Source organism: Triticum urartu, chromosome 7 (genome assembly GCF_003073215.2).
Source record: "Triticum urartu cultivar G1812 chromosome 7, Tu2.1, whole genome shotgun sequence".
Lineage (NCBI taxonomy): Eukaryota > Viridiplantae > Streptophyta > Magnoliopsida > Poales > Poaceae > Triticum > Triticum urartu.
The window spans coordinates 540,144,164-540,164,750 of NC_053028.1; the positions used below are offsets into that span (position 1 = coordinate 540,144,164).

A 20,587-nucleotide genomic window follows, 5' to 3' on the forward strand; every position below is an offset into this window, starting at 1 on the left:
CGCGATGCCGCCGAATCAAGATAAGACTAGTAACGGCAAGCAAATTGGCAATATCTACGCCCACAACTACTTTGTGTTTTACTCGTGCATAGTAACTACGCATAGACCTAGCTCATGATGCCACTGTTGGGGAACGTTGCAGAAAAAAAAATTCCTATGTTTCACCAAGACCGGTCTATGGAGTCAACTAGCAACGAGAGGAGAGTGCATCTACATACCCTTGTAGATCGCGTGCGGAAGCGTTCAAGAGAACGGGGATGATGGAGTCGTACTCGTCGTGATCCAAATCATTGATAACCTAGTGCCGAACGGACGGCACCTCCGCGTTCAACACACGTACGGAGCGGATGACGTCTCCTCCTTCTTGATCCAGCAAGGGGGAAGGAGAGGTTGATGAAGATCCAGCAGCACGACGGCGTGGTGGTGGATGCAGCAGTGATCGCAGCAGGGCTTCGCCGAGCTTCTGCGAGAAGGAGAGGTGTAGCAGGGGAGAGGGAGGCGCCAAGGCTTGAGGTGTGGCTGCCCTCCCTCCCCCCCCTTTATATAGGCCCCTAGGGGGGGTGTGCCAGCTCTAGGAGATGGGATCTCCTAGGGGGGCGGCGGCCAAGGGGGTGGAGTAGCCCCCAAGGCAAGTGGAGGCGTCCCCTCCCCTAGGGTTCCCAACCCTAGGCGCATGGGGGGCCCAAGAGGGGGCGCACCAGCCCACTATGGGCTGGTTCCCCTCCCCACTTCAGCCCATGGGGCCCTCCGGGATGGGTGGCCCCACCCGGTGGACTCCCGAGACCCATCCGGTGGTCCCGGTACAATACCGGTGACCCCGAAACTTTCCCGATGGCCGAAACTACACTTCCTATATATAATTCTTCACCTCCGGACAATTCCGGAACTCCTCGTGACGTCCAGGATCTCATCCGGGACTCCGAACAACTTTCGGATTACTGCATACTCATATCCATACAACCCTAGCGTCACCGAACCTTAAGTGTGTAGACCCTACGGGTTCGGGAGACAAGCAGACATGACCGAGACGATTCTCTAGTCAATAACCAACATCGGGATCTGGATACCCATGTTGGCTCCCGCATGCTCCTCGATGATCTCATCGGATGAACCACGATGTCGAGGACCTAATCAATCCCGTACTCAATTCCCTTTGTCAATCGGTACGTTACTTGCCCGAGACTCGATCGTCGGTATCCCAATACCTTGTTCAGTCTCGTTACCGGCAAGTCACTTTACTCGTACCGTAATGCATGATCCCGTGATCAACCACTTGATCACATTGAGCTCATTATGATGATGCATTACCGAGTGGGCCCAGAGATACCTCTCCGTCATATGGAGTGACAAATCCCAGTCTCGATTCGTGCCAACCCAACAGACACTTTCGGAGATACCTGTAATGTACCTTTATAGTCACCCAGTTACGTTGTGACGTTTGGCACACCCAAGGCACTCCTACGGTATCCGGGAGTTGCACAATCTCATGGTCTAAGGAAATGATACTTGACATCCAGAAAAGCTACAGCAAACGAACTACATGATCTTTGTGCTATGCTTAGGTTTGGGTCTTGTCCATCACATCATTCTCCTAATGATGTGATCCCGTTATCAATGACATCCCCATGTCCATAGCCAGGAAACCATGACTATCTGTTGATCAACGATCTAGTCAACTAGAGGCTCACTAGGGACACATTGTGGTCTATGTATTCACACATGTATTACGATTTCCGGATAATACAATTATAGCATGAATAATAGACAATTATCATGAACAAGGAAATATAATTATGGCATATTTCCAACAATGCGTCCCTAGAAAGTCTGAGCTCCAAATATATGATGATACAAGAAATAGATCAAGACTAAAATGAGTCTCTGGCCTTTTATCCCTATTTCGAGAAGGTGGGATGAGGTTTTGGTAAAGTAGAAAAAAATATCATCATGATGTTGATGAGATGCTTCGCGCCTGTGTTCCTAACATGGTAGGGGAGGATTTTATTGCCTCACACTTTGAAAAAGAATGAAAATTTCCCTGTGAGGAGTGCACACAAGTTGGCGCTACAGGAAAAGATGAACTTAGATGCCAGCAAAAATAGTGAAGTCGGGAATGGATATAGGAAAAATATGGAACCTTGTGTGGAAGAGTGATGTTTCTCCCAAGGTTAAAGTGTTTCCCTCAATGGCATCTTCTAACAGTTTAGCGGTTCGGACGGCCATACTTTGTCATCCCCAGATTTCTTGCAATATTTGCACCATTTTGTGGTATAGCTGAAGAGAATGCCTTCAATTAGGGATGAAAATGGAGTGGAAACTTTCCGTTTTTCCGGAGGAAAAATGGAAACGGAGAGAAAATATGAAAACGGAAACAGAAATTTGCAAAACGGAAGTAGAAATGGAATTTTTTATGCGGAAACGGAAACAAAAACAAAACGGTGTTTTCCGGTGGGACATGCATGGAAATGGAACTTTCCATTTCCGTGAATATGGAATTTCTGTTTTTACTATAGACCTATACCTGCTTCATAGCCCAACCACCAAAGAGAACACAATGACACAATTAGTAGAATAGATCTAAGGCTCAACTTCTACTACCACACATGTACTCAGCTTGACCCTATACGCAATTGTCCGGTACTACTACAATACTATGCTAAGTTGCTAACATAATGATATTATTTTGTAGCCATGTTGACAACTCATTAAATTTGTTTGTTTTGTGTGTATTTCTCTATGATTCAAGGGGTTTTTAAGTTCCGATCAATGCCTATTTCTGTTTCCGTATCCGCTTTGTATTCGCTCCATGTCCGTTTCCGGTAGTATCTGTTTCCGTATTCATTTCCGGGGTTTCTGTATTCGTTTCCGCTTCTGCAAAAAAATATGAAAACAAATATGATAGCACTCAGTTCCGTCCGTTTCCGCTCTATTTTCATCCCTACCTTCAATGATCTTTTGCTAGTTGTTCTAAGGCACGGGGCTTTGTCTCGCAGTTCGCTAAATTTGGAATTTGCCTATGGGGGGTTTTCTGAAATGAGAGGGAAAGGATTGGCTACTCCTCCTGCTTGATAAGGTGGATGTGGAGGTTCATACTCAACTACTCCTTTTATTCTAGCGAGCTTCACACTTAAGAAATAACATGATCTTGGAGGATGGGAAAGCTTATATCTCGATGTCGGTTAATTTTTTAGACAACTCGTGGACAAGTTTCAAAGGCTTATAATATTATCTAGTATGTTAAAGGTAAACATGCTATGCATCAAACTAGTCACTCTTCACCTATCTAGACCATTTCAAATTGGGAGGCATTGTAGGTTCTGTCAAGATTAATGTTGATGTTAGTCTTGTAGAGGACGCAATTACCGCTACTAGGGTTGTGGTACAAGATCATGATCGATTGGTGCTCCTTTCATCTTGGGAATTTCTTTTGCCTGTTCAAGCATTGAGGAAGCTAAACTCCAAGCATGCATCATGGGACTTTACATGTCGGTTACGCTAAACAAGCCTACAATGGTGGAAACTGACGGTCTTTTGTGAAAAAATATATTTGTGTGATGATGTTCTTCACAGGTCGCCTCGTGGATTTAAAATAGAACCTTGAGGTTCTTGAGCTAGTCTCTCAGTGCTCCATTGGGAAGATAAGCAGGGGGAAACAAAGTGGCTCACGAGATAGCTAAATTTTATCTTCATAATAGGGCAAAAGGGTTGTTAGCGGGTGATGTCCCGTCCTACATGTCAATTTTTCTAATAAACAAGTGTAACACATTGTATTAATTAATATATGATGGGGAGTATGTTTTGGCTTTCTGGTCCATTTGCTCCTGCATGAACAGTAAATTCAAAAAAATAGTAAAAAAATTTGACTTTTTTGTAGATGTTTGTGTTAGTATCGCAAGTATGCTTGACAATTTTCATACGAATGGAGTAGCAGTGTTTCGTTGGCGAAAGAAAATCAAATTTGGGTGTAACATTTGGGTTTCAATTTTTTTTGCGCATGCCAAAATGCTTTACCCTTTGACCTAAAAATTTGCAAGTAGCATTTGGATGTGACTATGAACACATCAATTTTTTGTGGGAATTTTTTTACATTTCAAAAATCATTTTTTGCACGCAGGAGCACATGCACCTGGGAGCTGCATTGGATTTCCGATATATGGTGTGGTTTTCAAAAAGATCTAAAGTGAAATAATGGGTATAAAATAACACTATACATGTACTTTGTGATAAATCTAGGAAAACTATTCACCTAAACCGGGATATTTCCAGTTTAATAATCAAATTCACAAGCTTGACTGCGTCTTTACTACATAACATGTAGTACTAGTATGAGTTATCTTCAAGCATTCAGTACAACATGTGATGATTTATGCCTCTAAAGTATGTAGTGTTACTATTCATCACCCAGGATGCGGAATAAGTTATTCTTCACCCGAGGTAATCTTACGATCATTTCATAATGAAATTACGTTTCGAATTCAAATAGTTACATTCCTATTGATTCACTACGTAAAATTTGATATAAGAAAATAAAAATATAGGTCATAAGACAAGAAAATTTGCAGTTTATGTGTATTTTAGACTATGTTTTTACGTTTGTAATTTTACATAACATAAAATATTTTTTACGCCGATTATATATTTTCTTACGATCCCTTTTTGCGTCGGAAATAAGACAAAACTTACGGAACGTAAATTACGGTGCATTGATGGTAAAATAGAGGGGGGTGAAGAATAACTATTCCTCATCCAGGGTGACGAATAGCGCGACCCCTAAAGTATGTGATTATATAGCAAAAATGCTTTTACAACATCACCTCATTGTACATATCCCTATCCTTATGTTTGTCTTTGCTCTAAAGTAACTATCTTGAAGAAATGGTGTAAACTATTATTGTATTGATTTCTACGGCTTGACACCATTTGGTTGTGCACATCCCTATCATTTTGCTTATCTTTGGTGTAAAGTGCATGTCTTTGGAAAATAGACTAACAGTTAAATTGTCATCTGGCTGAACTATAACATTAAACTCCACTTTTCATCGTTTGATTATTATATGTATCCTTGTCCTCACGTCTATCTTTGGAATTGTCCATCGAAAAAAGAAGTAAATGTCATTTTGTTGTAATATTAAGTTGATATGCGGTGGAGTTGTGGATAACAAACGAGCAAACATGATTTTTTTTTCAAAGATAGTGCATTGAAAGTTCATACCAGGCGAGATATTAACAGAAGGACTCTAAATCTCTAACAGGGGGAGAACATGCTCTCCTAGTGCCCCTGACGTGAACGATTGTTTGCTTCGGGAGGCTCAAATGAGTGAACGACGTCGTTCTCTCTGGGAGACTTTAGCCAGTGAACGACACCCCACATCCTCTTCCCCACACACCGCTAGAGGATTGCCATGATGCACCATGTTGTGGAGAGAGAATATGTCATGTTGCAGTAGAGAAACTTGCCATGTGTTATGATTTGCTATGTTGTGGCAGAGAAAATTGACATGATATACAACAGAGGGTTTCCCACACGTTTAGGATTTACCATGCTACATCAAATATTTTTGCCTCATGATCATGGTTTGCCATGTTGTAGCAGAGAATTGCCATGTCATAGAATAGAAAACTGCTTGCCATGTTGGTATAAAAAGTATGCCACGTTGTAGCAAAAAGATTTGCCATGATACAAAGTAGGAAGTTACAACGCATGTCCAGGATTTGCCATGGTACAACATAAAAGAATGCCATGGTACACAAAGAAGTTGCCACACATTTTTTTTGTAGTTGTCATCCTAGACAGAGAGGACTTTGCAGATGCATGTCTTGTTTTCTCTTGGGGGTGGATGGAGGGAACGTTTGCGTCGTTTTCTCTAGGAGGTTCAAACGAGCGAACAACACGCATACGGGGAATTGCCACGTGTCATCGCGTTGACATTCACGCATGGGATTGGGCGCACCATAGAGCATTCGTTCAGAATTCCAGGAGCACGCTCGCTCTGCCACATTTGAGTAACAGAAACATAATATATGTTCGTAAATACACTTTTGACCGATGTTTTTTATATGCATATGCTAGTTAAAACATGTAATAAGATTATATATGCAATTTTCATGAGAAGTATAAGATATATTTAACCTAAATAGAAAATATTGTTTCTATTTAATAATGAAAGTTACCAAGTTTTAGTTTAATAAGATTATGCTTCTATGTTTTCTGGAAGAACAGACTACTAATGATTTATAGCAATCAATGATGTAAGCCTCTAAAGCATTTTTTTTACTAGATTTTACTTTTGCGACAGCATCTCTATCCTTACTTTTGTCTTCAATCCAAAGTAACTGCCCTAAAAAATCTCTAGTAACTGCCAAAGTATAGTAGTATTAAATTCTACTACTCACCATGTCATTATACACACACACATGCCTATCTATTTTGTCTATGTTTGGTCCAAAATAATAGTCTACCATTACATTTTACTCCACTTGGCTCCTCAAGCTGACCGGGCGGACAACAATGCTTGGTCATAAAAATATGACCCAGTCGGGTAAGAGTGTGTGCACCGGTGGATCCGAAGGACGCACTCCCTCACGGCAGCGAAGACTGACACACGGCTGCTCCGCCGCAAAAATGACAAAGCGTCCCGCCTCGCCAAGGCGAAGGCGGCCCAACTGGCCAAGGAGCATGACCGCACGGTCCAGAGGATGTCCGATGACAAATCTGCTCGTTCTCCGACTTGGGCCTCATTGACGGCTCCAGCTCCGACGACAACGCCACTCCAGCTGCTGCTGAAGGACAATGGTCGGCGAGGAAATGATGATTTCCTCCGCCCTTCTCCGTCTATCTGTTTTATCTATTCTTTTTATGTTTGAGTAGCGTCCGACGATGAAAACTTATTCTTTTGGTTGTCCGATTACTGCAGCGATGTGAATTACGATTCGAATTATGTTTGTTTGTTCCTAGTTTGTTGATCTACATAGGTTTATTGACTATGTTGCATAAATTGCATAGATATAAATGTTTGAGTATGAGGGAGACGGCTACAGAGACAAGCAAAATGAGGGGTGATCGGTCACGGGTCATGATGAATGTGCCGAGCGCGTATGCGAGTGTTTGAGGGGCTGGATTAGCTACTCGCGGTTGCAGATGCTCTGATCCTCACGTCTATCTTTAGAAGTCGGAAGAAAAAGTAACTGTCATCTGACAGTAGTGTTTAAGCTGGCCTAGGATGGAGTACAAACAAATCAAACATCGAAAGTTCATCCCAGATGAGGGCATCTCGCACCCCGTTGGGCACCGAAATTCCAAACCCAGCCCCTCACTCCACTTGGCTCCTCAAGCTGACCAGACGGACAGTCCGGACAATGCTTGGTCATAAAAACATGACCTAGTCGGGTAAGAGTGTGCGCGCCGGTGGATCCGGAGGACGTACTCCCTCACGACAGCGAAGACTGACACATGGCTGCTCCGCCGCAAAAATGACAAAGCGTCTCGCCTCGCCAAGGCGAAGGCGACCCAACTGGCCAAGGAGCAGGACCGCGCAGTCCAGAGGATGTCGGTTAACAAATCTCCTCCTCCGACTCGGGCCTCATTGACGGCTCCAGCTCTAACGACAACGCCACTCCAGCTGCTGAAGGATGAGGGTTGGCGAGGAAATGATGATTTCCTCCTCCCTTCTCCGTCTCTCTGTTTTATCTATTCCTTTTTACGTTTGAGTATTGTCTGACGATGAAAACTTATTCTTTTGGTTGTCCGATTACTGCAGCGATGTGAATTACGATTCGAATTATGTTTGTTTGTTCCTTGTTTGTTGATCTACATAGGTTTATTGTCTACGTTGCATAAATTGCATAGATATAAATGTTTGAGTATGAGGGAGACGGCTACAGAGACAAACAAAATGAGGCATGACCGGTCACGGGTCATGATGAATGTGCCGAACGCATACGCGGGTGTTTGAGGGGCTGGATTAGCTACTCGCGGTTGTAGATGCTCTGATCCTCACGTCTATATTTAGAAGTCGGAAGAAAAAGTAACTGACATCTGACAGCATAGTTTTTAAGCTGGCTTAGGATGGAGTACAAACAAATCAAACATCGAAAGTTCATCCCAGATGAGGGCATCTCGCACCCCGTTGGGCACCGAAATTCCAAACCCAGCCCCTCACTCCACTGATCCACCGGGCGGTGCGCATTGGCCAACCCGACTCGAGTCAGCTCGTCCGTCCCACCGTCAGCAGGCACGCACGCACCAACCGGAGGGCTGCACGGCTTCCCCCGTAGATTTTTGCGCTTAATTCCGCGCGACCTCCTCCGGCCTCCTCGTCTCGTGACCCGCCCCTGCCGCCCCTGGAGAGAGGGAGGAGAGAGGAGAGGAGAGGGGAGCGAGCGAGCGGTAGTCTCACCACCACCAGCACCACCCCCACCCCACCCCACCCCACCCCCCACGACACGCCACAACACCAACACCAACCGTCGCCGGCCACATTTAATCCCGCACCACCACCGCCGCCGCGCGCCCCGGCGACTGATCCCCACGGACGCAGCGCGATCCCGCCGGACGCCAGGCCGGACGAGGAGGAGGAGGGGGCGGACAGGTGGACACGCAGATTGAGAAGGGGGACGGGGCGGGCATCGCGATGATGGAGACCAAGCCGCCGTCGCCGGGGAGCGGGGGCGGATCGGCGCCGGGGGTGCACCACCACAGGCGGTGGGCGGCGCCGCTGCTGGCGTCCGTGCTGCTCTCATCGCTCCTCATCTCGGCCTCCCTCTTCTTCTCCTCGTCGCGGGCGCTGCTCCTCTCCTTCTCCCCGCTCCCCTCCGCGGCCCCCGGGGAGCCGCTCTTCGTCGAGGCCAAGCTGCGGCAGCAGCAGCAGGAGGCGCGCGCCCGCCCGCACCGCGCCGTGCCCAGGATCGCCTACCTCGTGTCCGGCTCCGCCGGGGACGGGGTCGCGCTGCGCCGGACGCTCAGGGCGCTCTACCACCCGGCCAACCGCTACGTCCTGCACCTCGACCTCGAGGCGCCCGCCGCCGAGCGCGCCGAGCTGGCCGCCGCCGTGCGCGCAGACCCCGTCTACTCCCGCTTCCGCAACGTCAAGGTCGTCACGCGCGCCAACCTCGTCACCTACCGGGGCCCGACCATGGTGGCCAACACGCTGCACGCCGCCGCCATCCTCCTGCGCGACGGCGGCGACTGGGACTGGTTCATCAACCTCTCCGCCTCCGACTACCCCCTCGTCTCGCAGGACGGTAAGCGCAGGCAGATGCGATCTGCAGCCCCACCTCAATTCCGCGATTGGATCGCACCAACGCGCCACCTCCGATCCGAATTTCGCGGTTCCACGGCCGATCTCTGCTCGCCCTCGCGCCGATTCCGGCGAGATCGAATCCATGCCGCGGTCACTGGAGGCCACTATAGGACTCCAATTTTCAAACTGGACGCCGGTGGTTATGTCGAACTGTCGGGGAAAAAGACGCGATTTTTATACGCTTATTAATTGAAGTGCCTTGTCTAGGTTAATTTATGCACAGTTGCTTCCACTGCTTTGGGGATTTTGTTGGATTTGATCGCCTCTGTCCGTTCTAGGTGGTATATGGGGGAGTAAGCCACATATTTGGGCGTTTCTTTCTTTATATGGATGCTTCTGCTGGTCTCTCCTCCTCAACCCAATCTTGCCCCACCTTTCCTGTGTCGATCTACTCCTGTATTGGATTGTTCTGGATTGTTCTACTTGTTCATGGGAATAAAGTGGGTCGTTCCAAATTCGGTATCTGCCCTGTGCTCATCTTCCTTTCTGCAGTGGTGCCAGCTTAGATGCTATGCCTACCACCCCACTTGGATTTAATTATTAGGATTTGTCTTTAATTTATTAGGATTTGTCTTTGAGGAAGCAGATAGTAGGACTTTATATAGGATTAACATAGCACAGCTCCCTGTTTATCTGACTTCTCTTGCATTATTTGCAGATCTGTTGTATGTGCTCTCTGGCCTGCCAAGGGAGCTTAACTTCATCGAGCATACCAGTGACATCGGATGGAAGGAGTAAGCATCGAATTTTGCTCAAAGTGCTGTTATTTGTTCACATACAAGTTGGGCGCTGGCTAAATGTCTCTGTGCAGGTATCAGAGGGCAAAGCCCGTGATCGTCGACCCAGGCCTATATAGCCTGCAGAAGTCCGATGTTTTCTGGATCACAGAGAAAAGAAGTGTGCCGACCGCATTCAAGCTCTTCACTGGTAAATGCCTCCTCCTTAGTGGCTAACGCAATGTGTGAGCTATATTGTTTGTGTTATTCGTTTTTCTGCACTTGCGCCATCTCGTGTATTTTTCTCATTTTAGTTGCTAAACCATGCATTTACATTCTTGTGTCATTTACATTTAATTATTATTTCTTAGTGAAATTATGTTCGACTCCCTCCGTCCAAAATAAGTGTCGCTGAATTTGGGACGGAGGGAGTACTATTACTCAGACCTCATCCTATTGCTGCTTACTGAATATGCTTGAGAGGCTTGCATAAGGAACACTTCTGTTTTACATCTTTGTGTTAAAGGCTTACTCTTTTTGGTAAGCACGAGCCATGATATCAGCTCTTATATGATAGTGTTCTCATGTTTTACTAGTTCAGTGGTTAAAACATTTAGTGCCCACTTGAAACCTAGTTTTACTAGTGTAATGTTCCATCATTTAATGCTAATTATCACTAGTACCTAGTAGTATTTCTGGAAACTTGCATTAATAAATACGAGTATATTCTTGTCACTTCCTATATCACCAGAATCTCTCATTATTGAGTGTCAAGAAATGATTAGTAATTGCTCCCTCCGTCCCATAGTGTAAGACTAGCCACAATGGGGAGTAACTTAGACTAGTAACATGCATATGTTACTAGTCTATGTTACTACCTCTATAGTCGGGAGTAACATATGTATGGTGTCATGCAACACTTCATTTATTAGGTTATAAACTCATCTTGCCTTGATATGTGTGATGTTACTCATACTACTAGTAACTAGCTATGTTACCACATGTCTCTCTTTCTTCATTAATTGTTTGCCACATCATCTATTTTATCTAGATATGTGTGATGTTACCACCTATGTTACTCCCACTGTGGGTAGTCTAAGACGTTTTTTGACACTACTAGTGAGTGTCAAAAAACGTCTTACATTATGGGACGGAGGGATTAGTTTGGAAGCAGATGGTACATCATAGTGTGCGCACTTTATTCCCTACATCCAGAAAGTGGTAATATCCTTAGAAGATATCACTTGAGGTGGCGCTGATAGCTTTCATTGTAGTTCTTCAAGTGTGCCGCACAATGCTGTTATGTAGTTCCCCAGGCATAAAAAGTCTGCTTTTAAGGGTACTACATTTAGAATATCTAGGCCGGTGTTATGTTTTTGCTCCGCTGATGTCTTTAGAGGGACTTTCCCCTCTATAGAGACAGAGTAACTTTGGACCAAAGATGGCACAAGTAATAGCTATCTTGATTCCTTTTAAGTAAGCACCATCATGAACCAATTGATCATTCTAGAACATTATTTTTTGTTTAGTAACCTGATTCAATGGGAATTCTATTTCTACAAGTTGAGTTTATCTAAACATTTATATCATGCATCAAAACTATATACTGCGCTTGGTGTTGATTGATAGCACTGCAATCATCAATTGTTGTGAACCTAGAGTCACAACAGAATAACTACGTGCTCAAGAAAGCCACGTGCCATGGCTGAGGAGATTAGCTGATTAGATACATATGAAATGAGAGAATATGTTGGTTCTTCTTTGCTTGAATCATTATCAAATGCATGCCATCCATACTGTGAATGTTTGGCCTTTGGGCTTAAGGCCTTTCCCAACACAATACAATTCCTGACAGATATGCTGATCCAATACTCTTCCGTAAAATAGCTCTTTCTCTGTTTGGACTCCCTGCTGCTAGTCCTGGTCATTGGTCAGACTCTTCCCCCTCTCACCCCCTGCCGTGGCTGTGTTAGAATGGCACTCTCAGTCCTCGTCTCCCTACCTTTGCCTCCATCACCTTGGACAGTTATCATCCTGCATTGGCAATAACATATTCCCATTGCACAACTGATGTTGCTATTGTGGCATGGCAATCCCCATTTCGCAAGTCATTGCTTAAAAAGTGACTAAAATTGTGTTTGCCCATACCATGATACGCTCTCAGTAAGTCTTACCACTGTTATTAAATTACCTTGTACATGATAATTAGGCATCAGCTTTACATACTGCTCTTTATTTATGTAATCGTCCTTGCATTTTAGTTTGTAGTACCTCTGGTAGATCAGACTACAGCTAATTGAAGCATCCCTGTATCGCACCACTACTAGTTAGTTCTTGCGCAATTCTGTTGTATTACATGTGGTATTCATAATTCTTTATTTTTCCCTCCACTTTGTACTTGTGGAATGTTAATACATGTTTTGCTCCATTTATCATATTTCAGGCTCTGCATGGATGATGCTTACTCATCGGTTTATTGAATACTGCATATGGGGATGGGACAATCTTCCAAGGACAGTCCTGATGTATTATGCCAATTTTCTCTCTTCTCCGGAGGGTTACTTCCACACAGTCATCTGCAATGTCCCAGAGTTCCGCAACACCACAGTCAACCATGACCTGCATTTCATTTCCTGGGATAACCCACCAAAGCAGCATCCTCATTACCTCACCCTCAATGACTTTGACGGTATGCTTAGCAGCAATGCTCCCTTTGCAAGGAAGTTTGGAAGAGAAGACCCTGTCCTAGACAAGATTGATCAGGAAATACTGGGCCGTCAACCCGATGGATTCGTGCCCGGTGGATGGTTGGATCTGTTGAATACAACAGTGAAAGGGAAACAGTTCAGCGTCGAGCGTGTACAAGATCTCCGCCCGGGGCCTGGTGCGGACAGGATAAAGAAACTCGTCACAGGCCTGCTCACCGAGGAAGGCTTCGATGACAAGCATTGCGTATAAAAACTTGATGGTTCGAGGGTAGGTTCCTTTTGTCAAAATCTGAGCGGTTGAGCCACTAGCTAGTCATTCTACTAGCTGAAGAAACGGCACACAGTGTCGACAGTCCGCACGGATGGAGTGATCTGATAGGTGTTCCTTATAGACAACCACTTCTGAGTTGAGTTACCGTACAGCAGGATTCCACGACCGCCGTAGCAGGCAGAGATTATACACCACTAATAGCTCATTAGGTTATGTTAGAAGAATATATCATATTAATAATATTGGAATTTTCCGGTCTCTCAGCGCTGCGGGCTGTTGTCCAAGGTGGTCCATTCTTCTTGTAGAAACCGTTTGGGCTCGATCTACCTTAGGAAGGAGCCTACAAGTGCATGAGATTTCGTTGTATTAATTGTGGATTCCTCCAGGCAAACTGCTACGTTTTGGTTGCGTACATGTATTCTTTGATTATTTTTCTTTCTCCCACGGCTGAGTATACAAAATTATCTTATGCACTGTTTCTTCTTATTCTTTCTTTGGTAAAGATGCATACTCCAAAATATTTGTCGTGATTTTAGTTCAAATGTGATATGTGCTGTTGACAACTGGAATATCTGATGTTTGCATTGCTGTATCTGTTGACAACTGGAATATCTGATGTTTGCATTGCTGTATGAAACACCTCCTGGGTGTGAATTAACAGACCTTATGTGTGCAGGAATGCATCGTCAGTTTCACACCTTTTATTCGCTGACGATTCTCTGATTCTCATGAGGGCAGATATGTTAAATGCTACTTCCTTACAGCGAGTGTTGGAGACTTATTCTGTCAACTTATTGTGTCAACTTGGGACAGTTTGTAAGTGTTGGTAAATCAAGCATATTTTTTAGTCCAAATACTCTGATGCAAACTAGAGATGAGATGTGCCAGGAATTAAACATTATCAACCAAGCTCTCTCAGATAAGTATCTTGGATTACCTGCAATGGTGGGAACAGATAGAAGCTATAGCTTCGAATACTTTTGTGAAAAAAAATCAAGAAGCTTCTGAAGAGGTGGATGGAAAAGCAACTGTCAACGGGAGGGAAATAAATTTTGTTAAAGGCAGTGGCTCAATCCATTCATGTGTTCGCTATGTCAGTTTTTTGTATACCTAAGGGAGTTTGCAAGGATATCACAAATGTAATTGCTCAGTATTGGTGGGGAGATGATGAAGAAAACCAAAAAAAATGCACTGGTTCTCGTGGTGGAAACTATATATTCTGAAGTGTGATGGTGGCATGGGTTTCCCCGATCTTCACACTTTTAACTTGGCCTTCTTGCGAAACAGTGTTGGAGATTGATCACAAGGCCGGAGTCCATTTGTGCTCGCATCTTGAAGGCAAAATACTACCCAAATACGGACCTACTACACGTTGGACCAAAGAATGGGTCTTTGTTCACATGGCAGAGTTTGGTGGCGGGTTTGACTATGTTTAAAAGAGGGTACATTTGGCGAACTGGTTCGGGGGAAAATGTAAGTATATGGAATGATCTATGGATACCCTCAAGCCCGGACAGAAGGGTGATAACACCTCGCCGACAGATTCTGATTTCGAGGGTGGTAGAGGTCATTGATCTACTCACCGCTCAATGGGATGAACAATTGATACGAGACATCTTTTACCCCGTCGACGTAAATAGAATTTTGCAAATACCACTAAATTTCCAACCTTTTGATGATTTCATTGCGTGGCATCTTACAAGGAATGGAATATTTTCTGTGAGGAGTGCTTATCATGAACAATGGTCACACAAGTTTAGGGGTCAATCCCTAGCGAATTCAGCATCCACCAGTACTATGCAGGCAACGATTTGGAAGATGTTCTGGGAGTTACAAGTGCCACGGAAAATACAATTTTTTTGTTGGCGTGCCTTGCGTGGAATTGTACCGCTAAACTCCATTCTTGCTAATAGGCACATCCCTGTTGACGGGGCATGTCCGGTGTGCCATAGGGATCTTGAAGACATGCGGCATATGCTATTCCAGTGTGAGTTGGCGAGAAGCATGTGGGCGGACTAGGGCCGACTGATTGCATTGAACATGCAGTACAAGTAGACTGATCAGGGTCAGCCATATTAGAATTCCTCCTGTTGTAACCTGACCAACCATTGTCGATCATACCAAGTATAACTGACAAAGAGATAATCACGGCCGGTTGTTAGTATCTCTGGTGGCTTCGTCGACGTCACACCCACCATGATTCTTGTCCTCCTTACTTCAGGTGGCATACCTCAATTCTAGCAATAGTGGGAAACTACATGAAATTTCTATCAAAGAAGAGGGAACCGGTGGAATACAAGTGAAAGAAACCAGAGGCAAGATTTATAAAGCTAAATGTGGGTGCTTCATTCCATGGAGATGAAGGATAGGGTTCTACTGCAGGTATATTAAGAGATGAAAAGGGAAGATTTATTGCAGGTTTATGCAGATTCATTCCCTTCGCAGCTGACGTTGTCACGATCGAAGCAATGGCAATGCGAGATGGTTTAAATTTGGCGAACTCCTTGGGTTTTAACAGGGTAGAAGCATAGTCGGATTCTTTGAGCGTCATCAACTGTTGCTGAGGACAAGACCAGTCACTAGTAGAAAAATGACTCTTAGTATCGGTTCGTAAGGACCTTTAGTACCGGTTCCGGAACCGGCACTAAAGGGTGGGGACTAAAGGTCCCCCCCTTTAGTCCCGGTTCAACACAAACCGGGGCCAAAGGCCCACCACGTGGCATGAGGCGCGTCGTGGTCTGGGGACCTTTAGTCCCGTTTTTTTTAATTTTTTTAAATAAAGCAAAAACAGCCCGCTACTGGGCCGACATGACCTGCATACGACTAGAAACCCAACCTCTAGTTGGGCCAGGATGCAGGCCCGTACGACCCAGTAGGCCCCACAGAGCAGAAGACTTGCAATAGGCCCACAAAGGCCTGCTTAGAGAGGAGCTCGACACGGTAGTCGAGGCGGGGCTTATAAACCGGTGCGAGCTCCTCTCAACTAGCAAGGTGGGACTAAACATTGTGCACCGCGGGTGGCAGCGCACCACCTTTAGTACCGGTTGGTGGCTCCAACTGGTACTAAAGGGGGGGGGTCTTTAGTACCGGTTGGAGCCACCAACCCGTACTAAAGGCCACCACCTTTAGTACCGGTTGGTGGCTCCAACCGGTACTAAAGGGGAGGGGTCTTTAGTACCGGTTGGAGCCACCAACCCGTACTAAAGGCTACCACCTCTTTAGTACCGGTTCATGGCACGAACCGATACTAAAGGTTCGCCACGAACCGGTACTAATGAGCGCCGCCCGTCTAGCTATTGGAACCGGCATTATTGGTCACATTAGTGCCGACTCAAATACAAACCGGGACTAATGAGCTGAACATTTGACCATTTTTCTACTAGTGAGTGGTGGGATGCAGCAACGACTATCTTCGCTGAGTTCATAGATACAACTTCTATAGGAAATGTCATCTTTGAGTAAATTACATCTATAGTACCTGAACTTGAGTCTAGGGTTCACTTTCATCACTGTATTCCAAAAGTGTCAAATTACAGTCATTGAGGTCGCAGAAATGCGTCCCTCTACGGTCAGCCCTACCGTATCCAATGTATTTTGCTAACATGGCACATTTTGACCGGCCCTGCATCGTTGACTTGCTTACGTGCCAAGCGCATCTTTCTCACACAATCCTTTTTGCATCAGATCTAATGAAACTGAGCACCGCCCGCCCATCTATGCCGACACGCCTTAGAGCCCGCGGCGAGCAGCACATCGCCTCCGGGCACTCTTGTGTCAACGGCCTCAACTACCCACCGCCTTTCTCCTCGTCAGGCCGGAAGTCCCGCTCTGCTCGAGCTCCTCTCCTTCAACGCCCCGCTCTTTGTTGAGCAGTACGATGGCGCGCTGCACCCGTACGAGGTTGCCGCTATACACGGCGACCTTTGGTGCATTTCCAAGCTCAATGACAAGACGATGTCCTTCCTCACGGTGCAGCTATAGTCCTCGCCCACCCCATGGAGCTCGATGACGTTGCCCCGTAGCGGCAGAAAATAACATGCGTGGGCAGCCCGCGGTATGGAGTGCATGGTGTTTGGCGGGGAGATGCCGTACTTGAGCAAGCCGAAGTCCTCGCAGCTCTCCGTTCCAAGTCACCGCGGATCTGCAATCTCTGCACCATCAACCCATGTAACGACCCGGGCTGTGCTCACGGGTGTGTGCGTGAGTGGCCTGATGGGCTGGCCCATGGAGGCCTGTAATGATATCTACTTATAGGCTAGTGCGAGGAGGGGAAGACATCGATCTGTAACTGAATACTGTTTATCTCTAATCCCAAGCCTTCCTCCGTGCTTCTTCTTCCTCCCTAAGTCATTCCCCTCTGTCTCTACCTACCACATCCTGGCGTGACGCTGAAGGAAATATGCCCTAGAGGCAATAATAAAGTTATTATTTATTTCCTTATTTCATGATAAATGTTTATTATTCATGCTAGAATTGTATTAACCAGAAACATAATACATGTGTGAATACATAGACAAACATAGTGTCACTAGTATGCCTCTACTTGACTAGCTCGTTGATCAAAGATGGTTAAGTTTCCTAGCCATAGACATGAGTTGTTATTTGATCAACGAGGTCACATCATTAGGAGAATGCCATGATTGACTTGACCCATTTTGTTAGCTTAGCACTTGATCGTTTAAGTTTACTGCTATTGCTTTCTTCATGACTTATATATGTTCCTATGACTATGAGATTATGCAACTCCCGAATACCGGAGGAACACTTTGTGTGCTACCAAACGTCACAACGTAACTGGGTGATTATAAAGGTGCTCTACAGGTGTCTCCGATGGTGTTCGTGGAGTTGGCATAGATCAAGAATAGGATTTGTCACTCCGATTGTCGGAGAGGTATCTCTGGGCCCTCTCGGTAATGCACATCACTATAAGCCTTGCAAGCAATGTGACTAATGAGTTAGTTGCGGGATGTTGCATTACGAAACGAGTAAATAGACTTGCCGGTAACGAGATTGAGCTAGGTATTGGGATACCGACGATCGAATCTCGGGCAAGTAACATACCGATGACAAAGGGAACACCGTATATTGTTATGCGGTTTGACCGATAAATATCTTTGTAGAATATGTAGGAACCAATATGAGCATCCAGTTTCCACTATTGGTTATTGACCGGAGACATGTCTCGGTCATGTCTACATAGTTCTCGAACCCGTAGGGTCCGCACGCTTAAAGTTCTGTGACGATCGGTATTATGAGTTTATATGTTTTGATGTACCGAAGGTAGTTCAGAGTCTCGGATATGATCACGGACATGACGAGGAGTCTCGAAATGGTCGAGACATAAAGATTGATATATTGGAAGCCTACATTTGGACATCGGAAGAGTTCCGAGTGAAATGGGGATTTTACCGGAGTGCCGGAGGGGTTACCTGAACCCCCCGGGGGTTACCTGAACCCCCCGGGGGTTAATGGGCCTTGTTGGGCCCTAGTGGAGAGAGAGAGGGGCCGGCCAGGGCAGGCCGCGTGCCCCCTTTCCCTCTGGTCAGAATTGGACTAGGAGAGGGGGGGCACCCCCCTTTCCTTCTCCTCCCCCCTTCCTTTCCCCCTCCTAGTAGGAGTAGGAAAGAGGGGAATCCTACTCCTACTAGGAGGAGGATTCCTCCTCCTGGCGCGCCCTCTAGGGCCGGTCGGCCTCCCCCCTTGCTCCTTTATATACGGGGGCAGGGGGGCACCTCTAGACAGACAAGTTGATCATTGATCTCTCCCAGCCGTGTGCGGTGCCCCCCTCCACCATAATCCACCTCGGTCATACTGTAGCGGTGCTTAGGCGAAGCCCTGCAACGGTAGCTTCATCAGCATCGTCACCACACCGTCGTGCTGACGAAACTCTTCCCCGATCTCTACTGGATTGTGAGCTCGCGGGACGTCACCGAGCTGAACGTGTGCTGAACGCGGAGGTACCGTACATTCGGTACTGAGGATCGGTCGATCGTGAAGACGTACGACTACATCAACCGCGTTGTCATAACACTTCCGCTTAACGGTCTACGAGGGTACGTGGACGACACTCTCCCCTCTCGTTGCTATGCATCACCATGATCTTGCGTGTGCGTAGGATTTTTTTTGAAATTACTACGTTCCCTAGCAGTGGCATCCGAGCCAGGTTATTGCGTAGATGTTATATGCACGAGTAGGACACAAGTGAGTTGTGGGTGATACAAGTCATACTGCTTACCAGCATGTCATACTTTGGTTCGGCGGTATTGTTGGATGAAGTGGCCCGGACCGACATTACGCGTATGCTTACGCGAGACTGGTTCTACCGACGTGCTTTGCACACAGGTGGCTGGCGGGTGTCAGTTTCTCCAACTTTAGTTGAACCGAGTGTGGCTACGCCCGGTCCTTGAGAAGGTTAAAACAACACTAACTTGACGAACTATCGTTGTGGTTTTGATGCGTAGGTAAGAACGGTTCTTGTTCAGCCCGTAGCAACCACGTAAAACTTGCAACAAAAAAGTAGAGGACGTCTAACTTGTTTTTGCAGGGCATGTTGTGATGTGATATGGTCAAGACATGATGCTATATTTATTGTATGAGATGATCATATTTTGTAACAGAGTTATCGGCAACTGGCAGGAGCCATATGGTTGTCGCTTTATTGTATGCAATGCAATCGCCCTGTAATTGCTTTACTTTATCACTAAGCGGTAGCGATAGTCGTAGAAGCAATAGTTGGCGAGACGACAACGATGCTATGATGGAGATCAAGGTGTCGCGCCAGTGACGATGGTGATCATGACGGTGCTTTGGAGATGGAGATCAAAGGCACAAGATGATGATGGCCATATCATATCACTTATATTGATTGCATGTGATGTTTATCCTTTATGTATCTTATTCTGCTTTGTTTGACGGTAGCACTATAAGATGATCTCTCACTAAATTTCAAGGTAAAAGTGTTCTCCTTGAGTATACACCGTTGCCAAAGTTCGTCGTGCCAAGACACCACGTGATGATCGGGTGTTATAAGCTCAACGTTCATCTACAACGGGTGTAAGACAGTTTTACACACGCAGAATACTCGGGTTAAACTTGACGAGCCTAGCATATGCAGATATGACCTCGAAACACTGAGACCGAAAGGTCGAGCGTGAATCATATAGTAGATATGATCAACATAGTAATGTTCACCATTGAAAACTACTCCATTTCACGTGATGATCGGTTATGGTTTAGTTGATATGGATCACGTGATCACTTAGATGATTAGAGGGATGTCTATGTAAGTGAGAGTTCTTAAGTAATATGATTAATTGAACTTAAATTTATCATGAACTTAGTACCTGATAGTATTTTGCTTGTCTATGTTATTGTAGATAGATGGCCCGTGCTATTGTTCTGTTGAATTTTAATGCGTTCCTTGAGAAAGCAAAGTTGAAATATGATGGTAGCAATTACACGGACTGGGTCCATAACTTGAGGATTATCCTCATTGATGCACAGAAGAATTACGTCCTGGAAGCACCACTGGGTGCCAAACCCGCTGCAGGAGCAACGCCAGATGTTATGAACATCTGGCAGAGCAAAGCTGAT

At 45.6% G+C, this 20,587-nt stretch overlaps 1 protein-coding gene across 1 annotated transcript; it reads left to right on the forward strand.

Moving 5' to 3' along the window:
* Window positions 1–8,305: 8,305 nt before the first annotated feature.
* LOC125518270 (beta-glucuronosyltransferase GlcAT14A-like) lies at window positions 8,306–13,438 on the forward strand. The gene is made up of 4 exons (XM_048683167.1): window positions 8,306–9,240; window positions 9,958–10,033; window positions 10,111–10,226; window positions 12,459–13,438. The coding sequence occupies exons 1-4, from the start codon at window positions 8,631–8,633 to the stop codon at window positions 12,971–12,973; spliced, it is 1,317 nt and encodes a 438-aa protein (XP_048539124.1). The 5' UTR covers window positions 8,306–8,630; the 3' UTR covers window positions 12,974–13,438.
* Window positions 13,439–20,587: the final 7,149 nt, after the last annotated feature.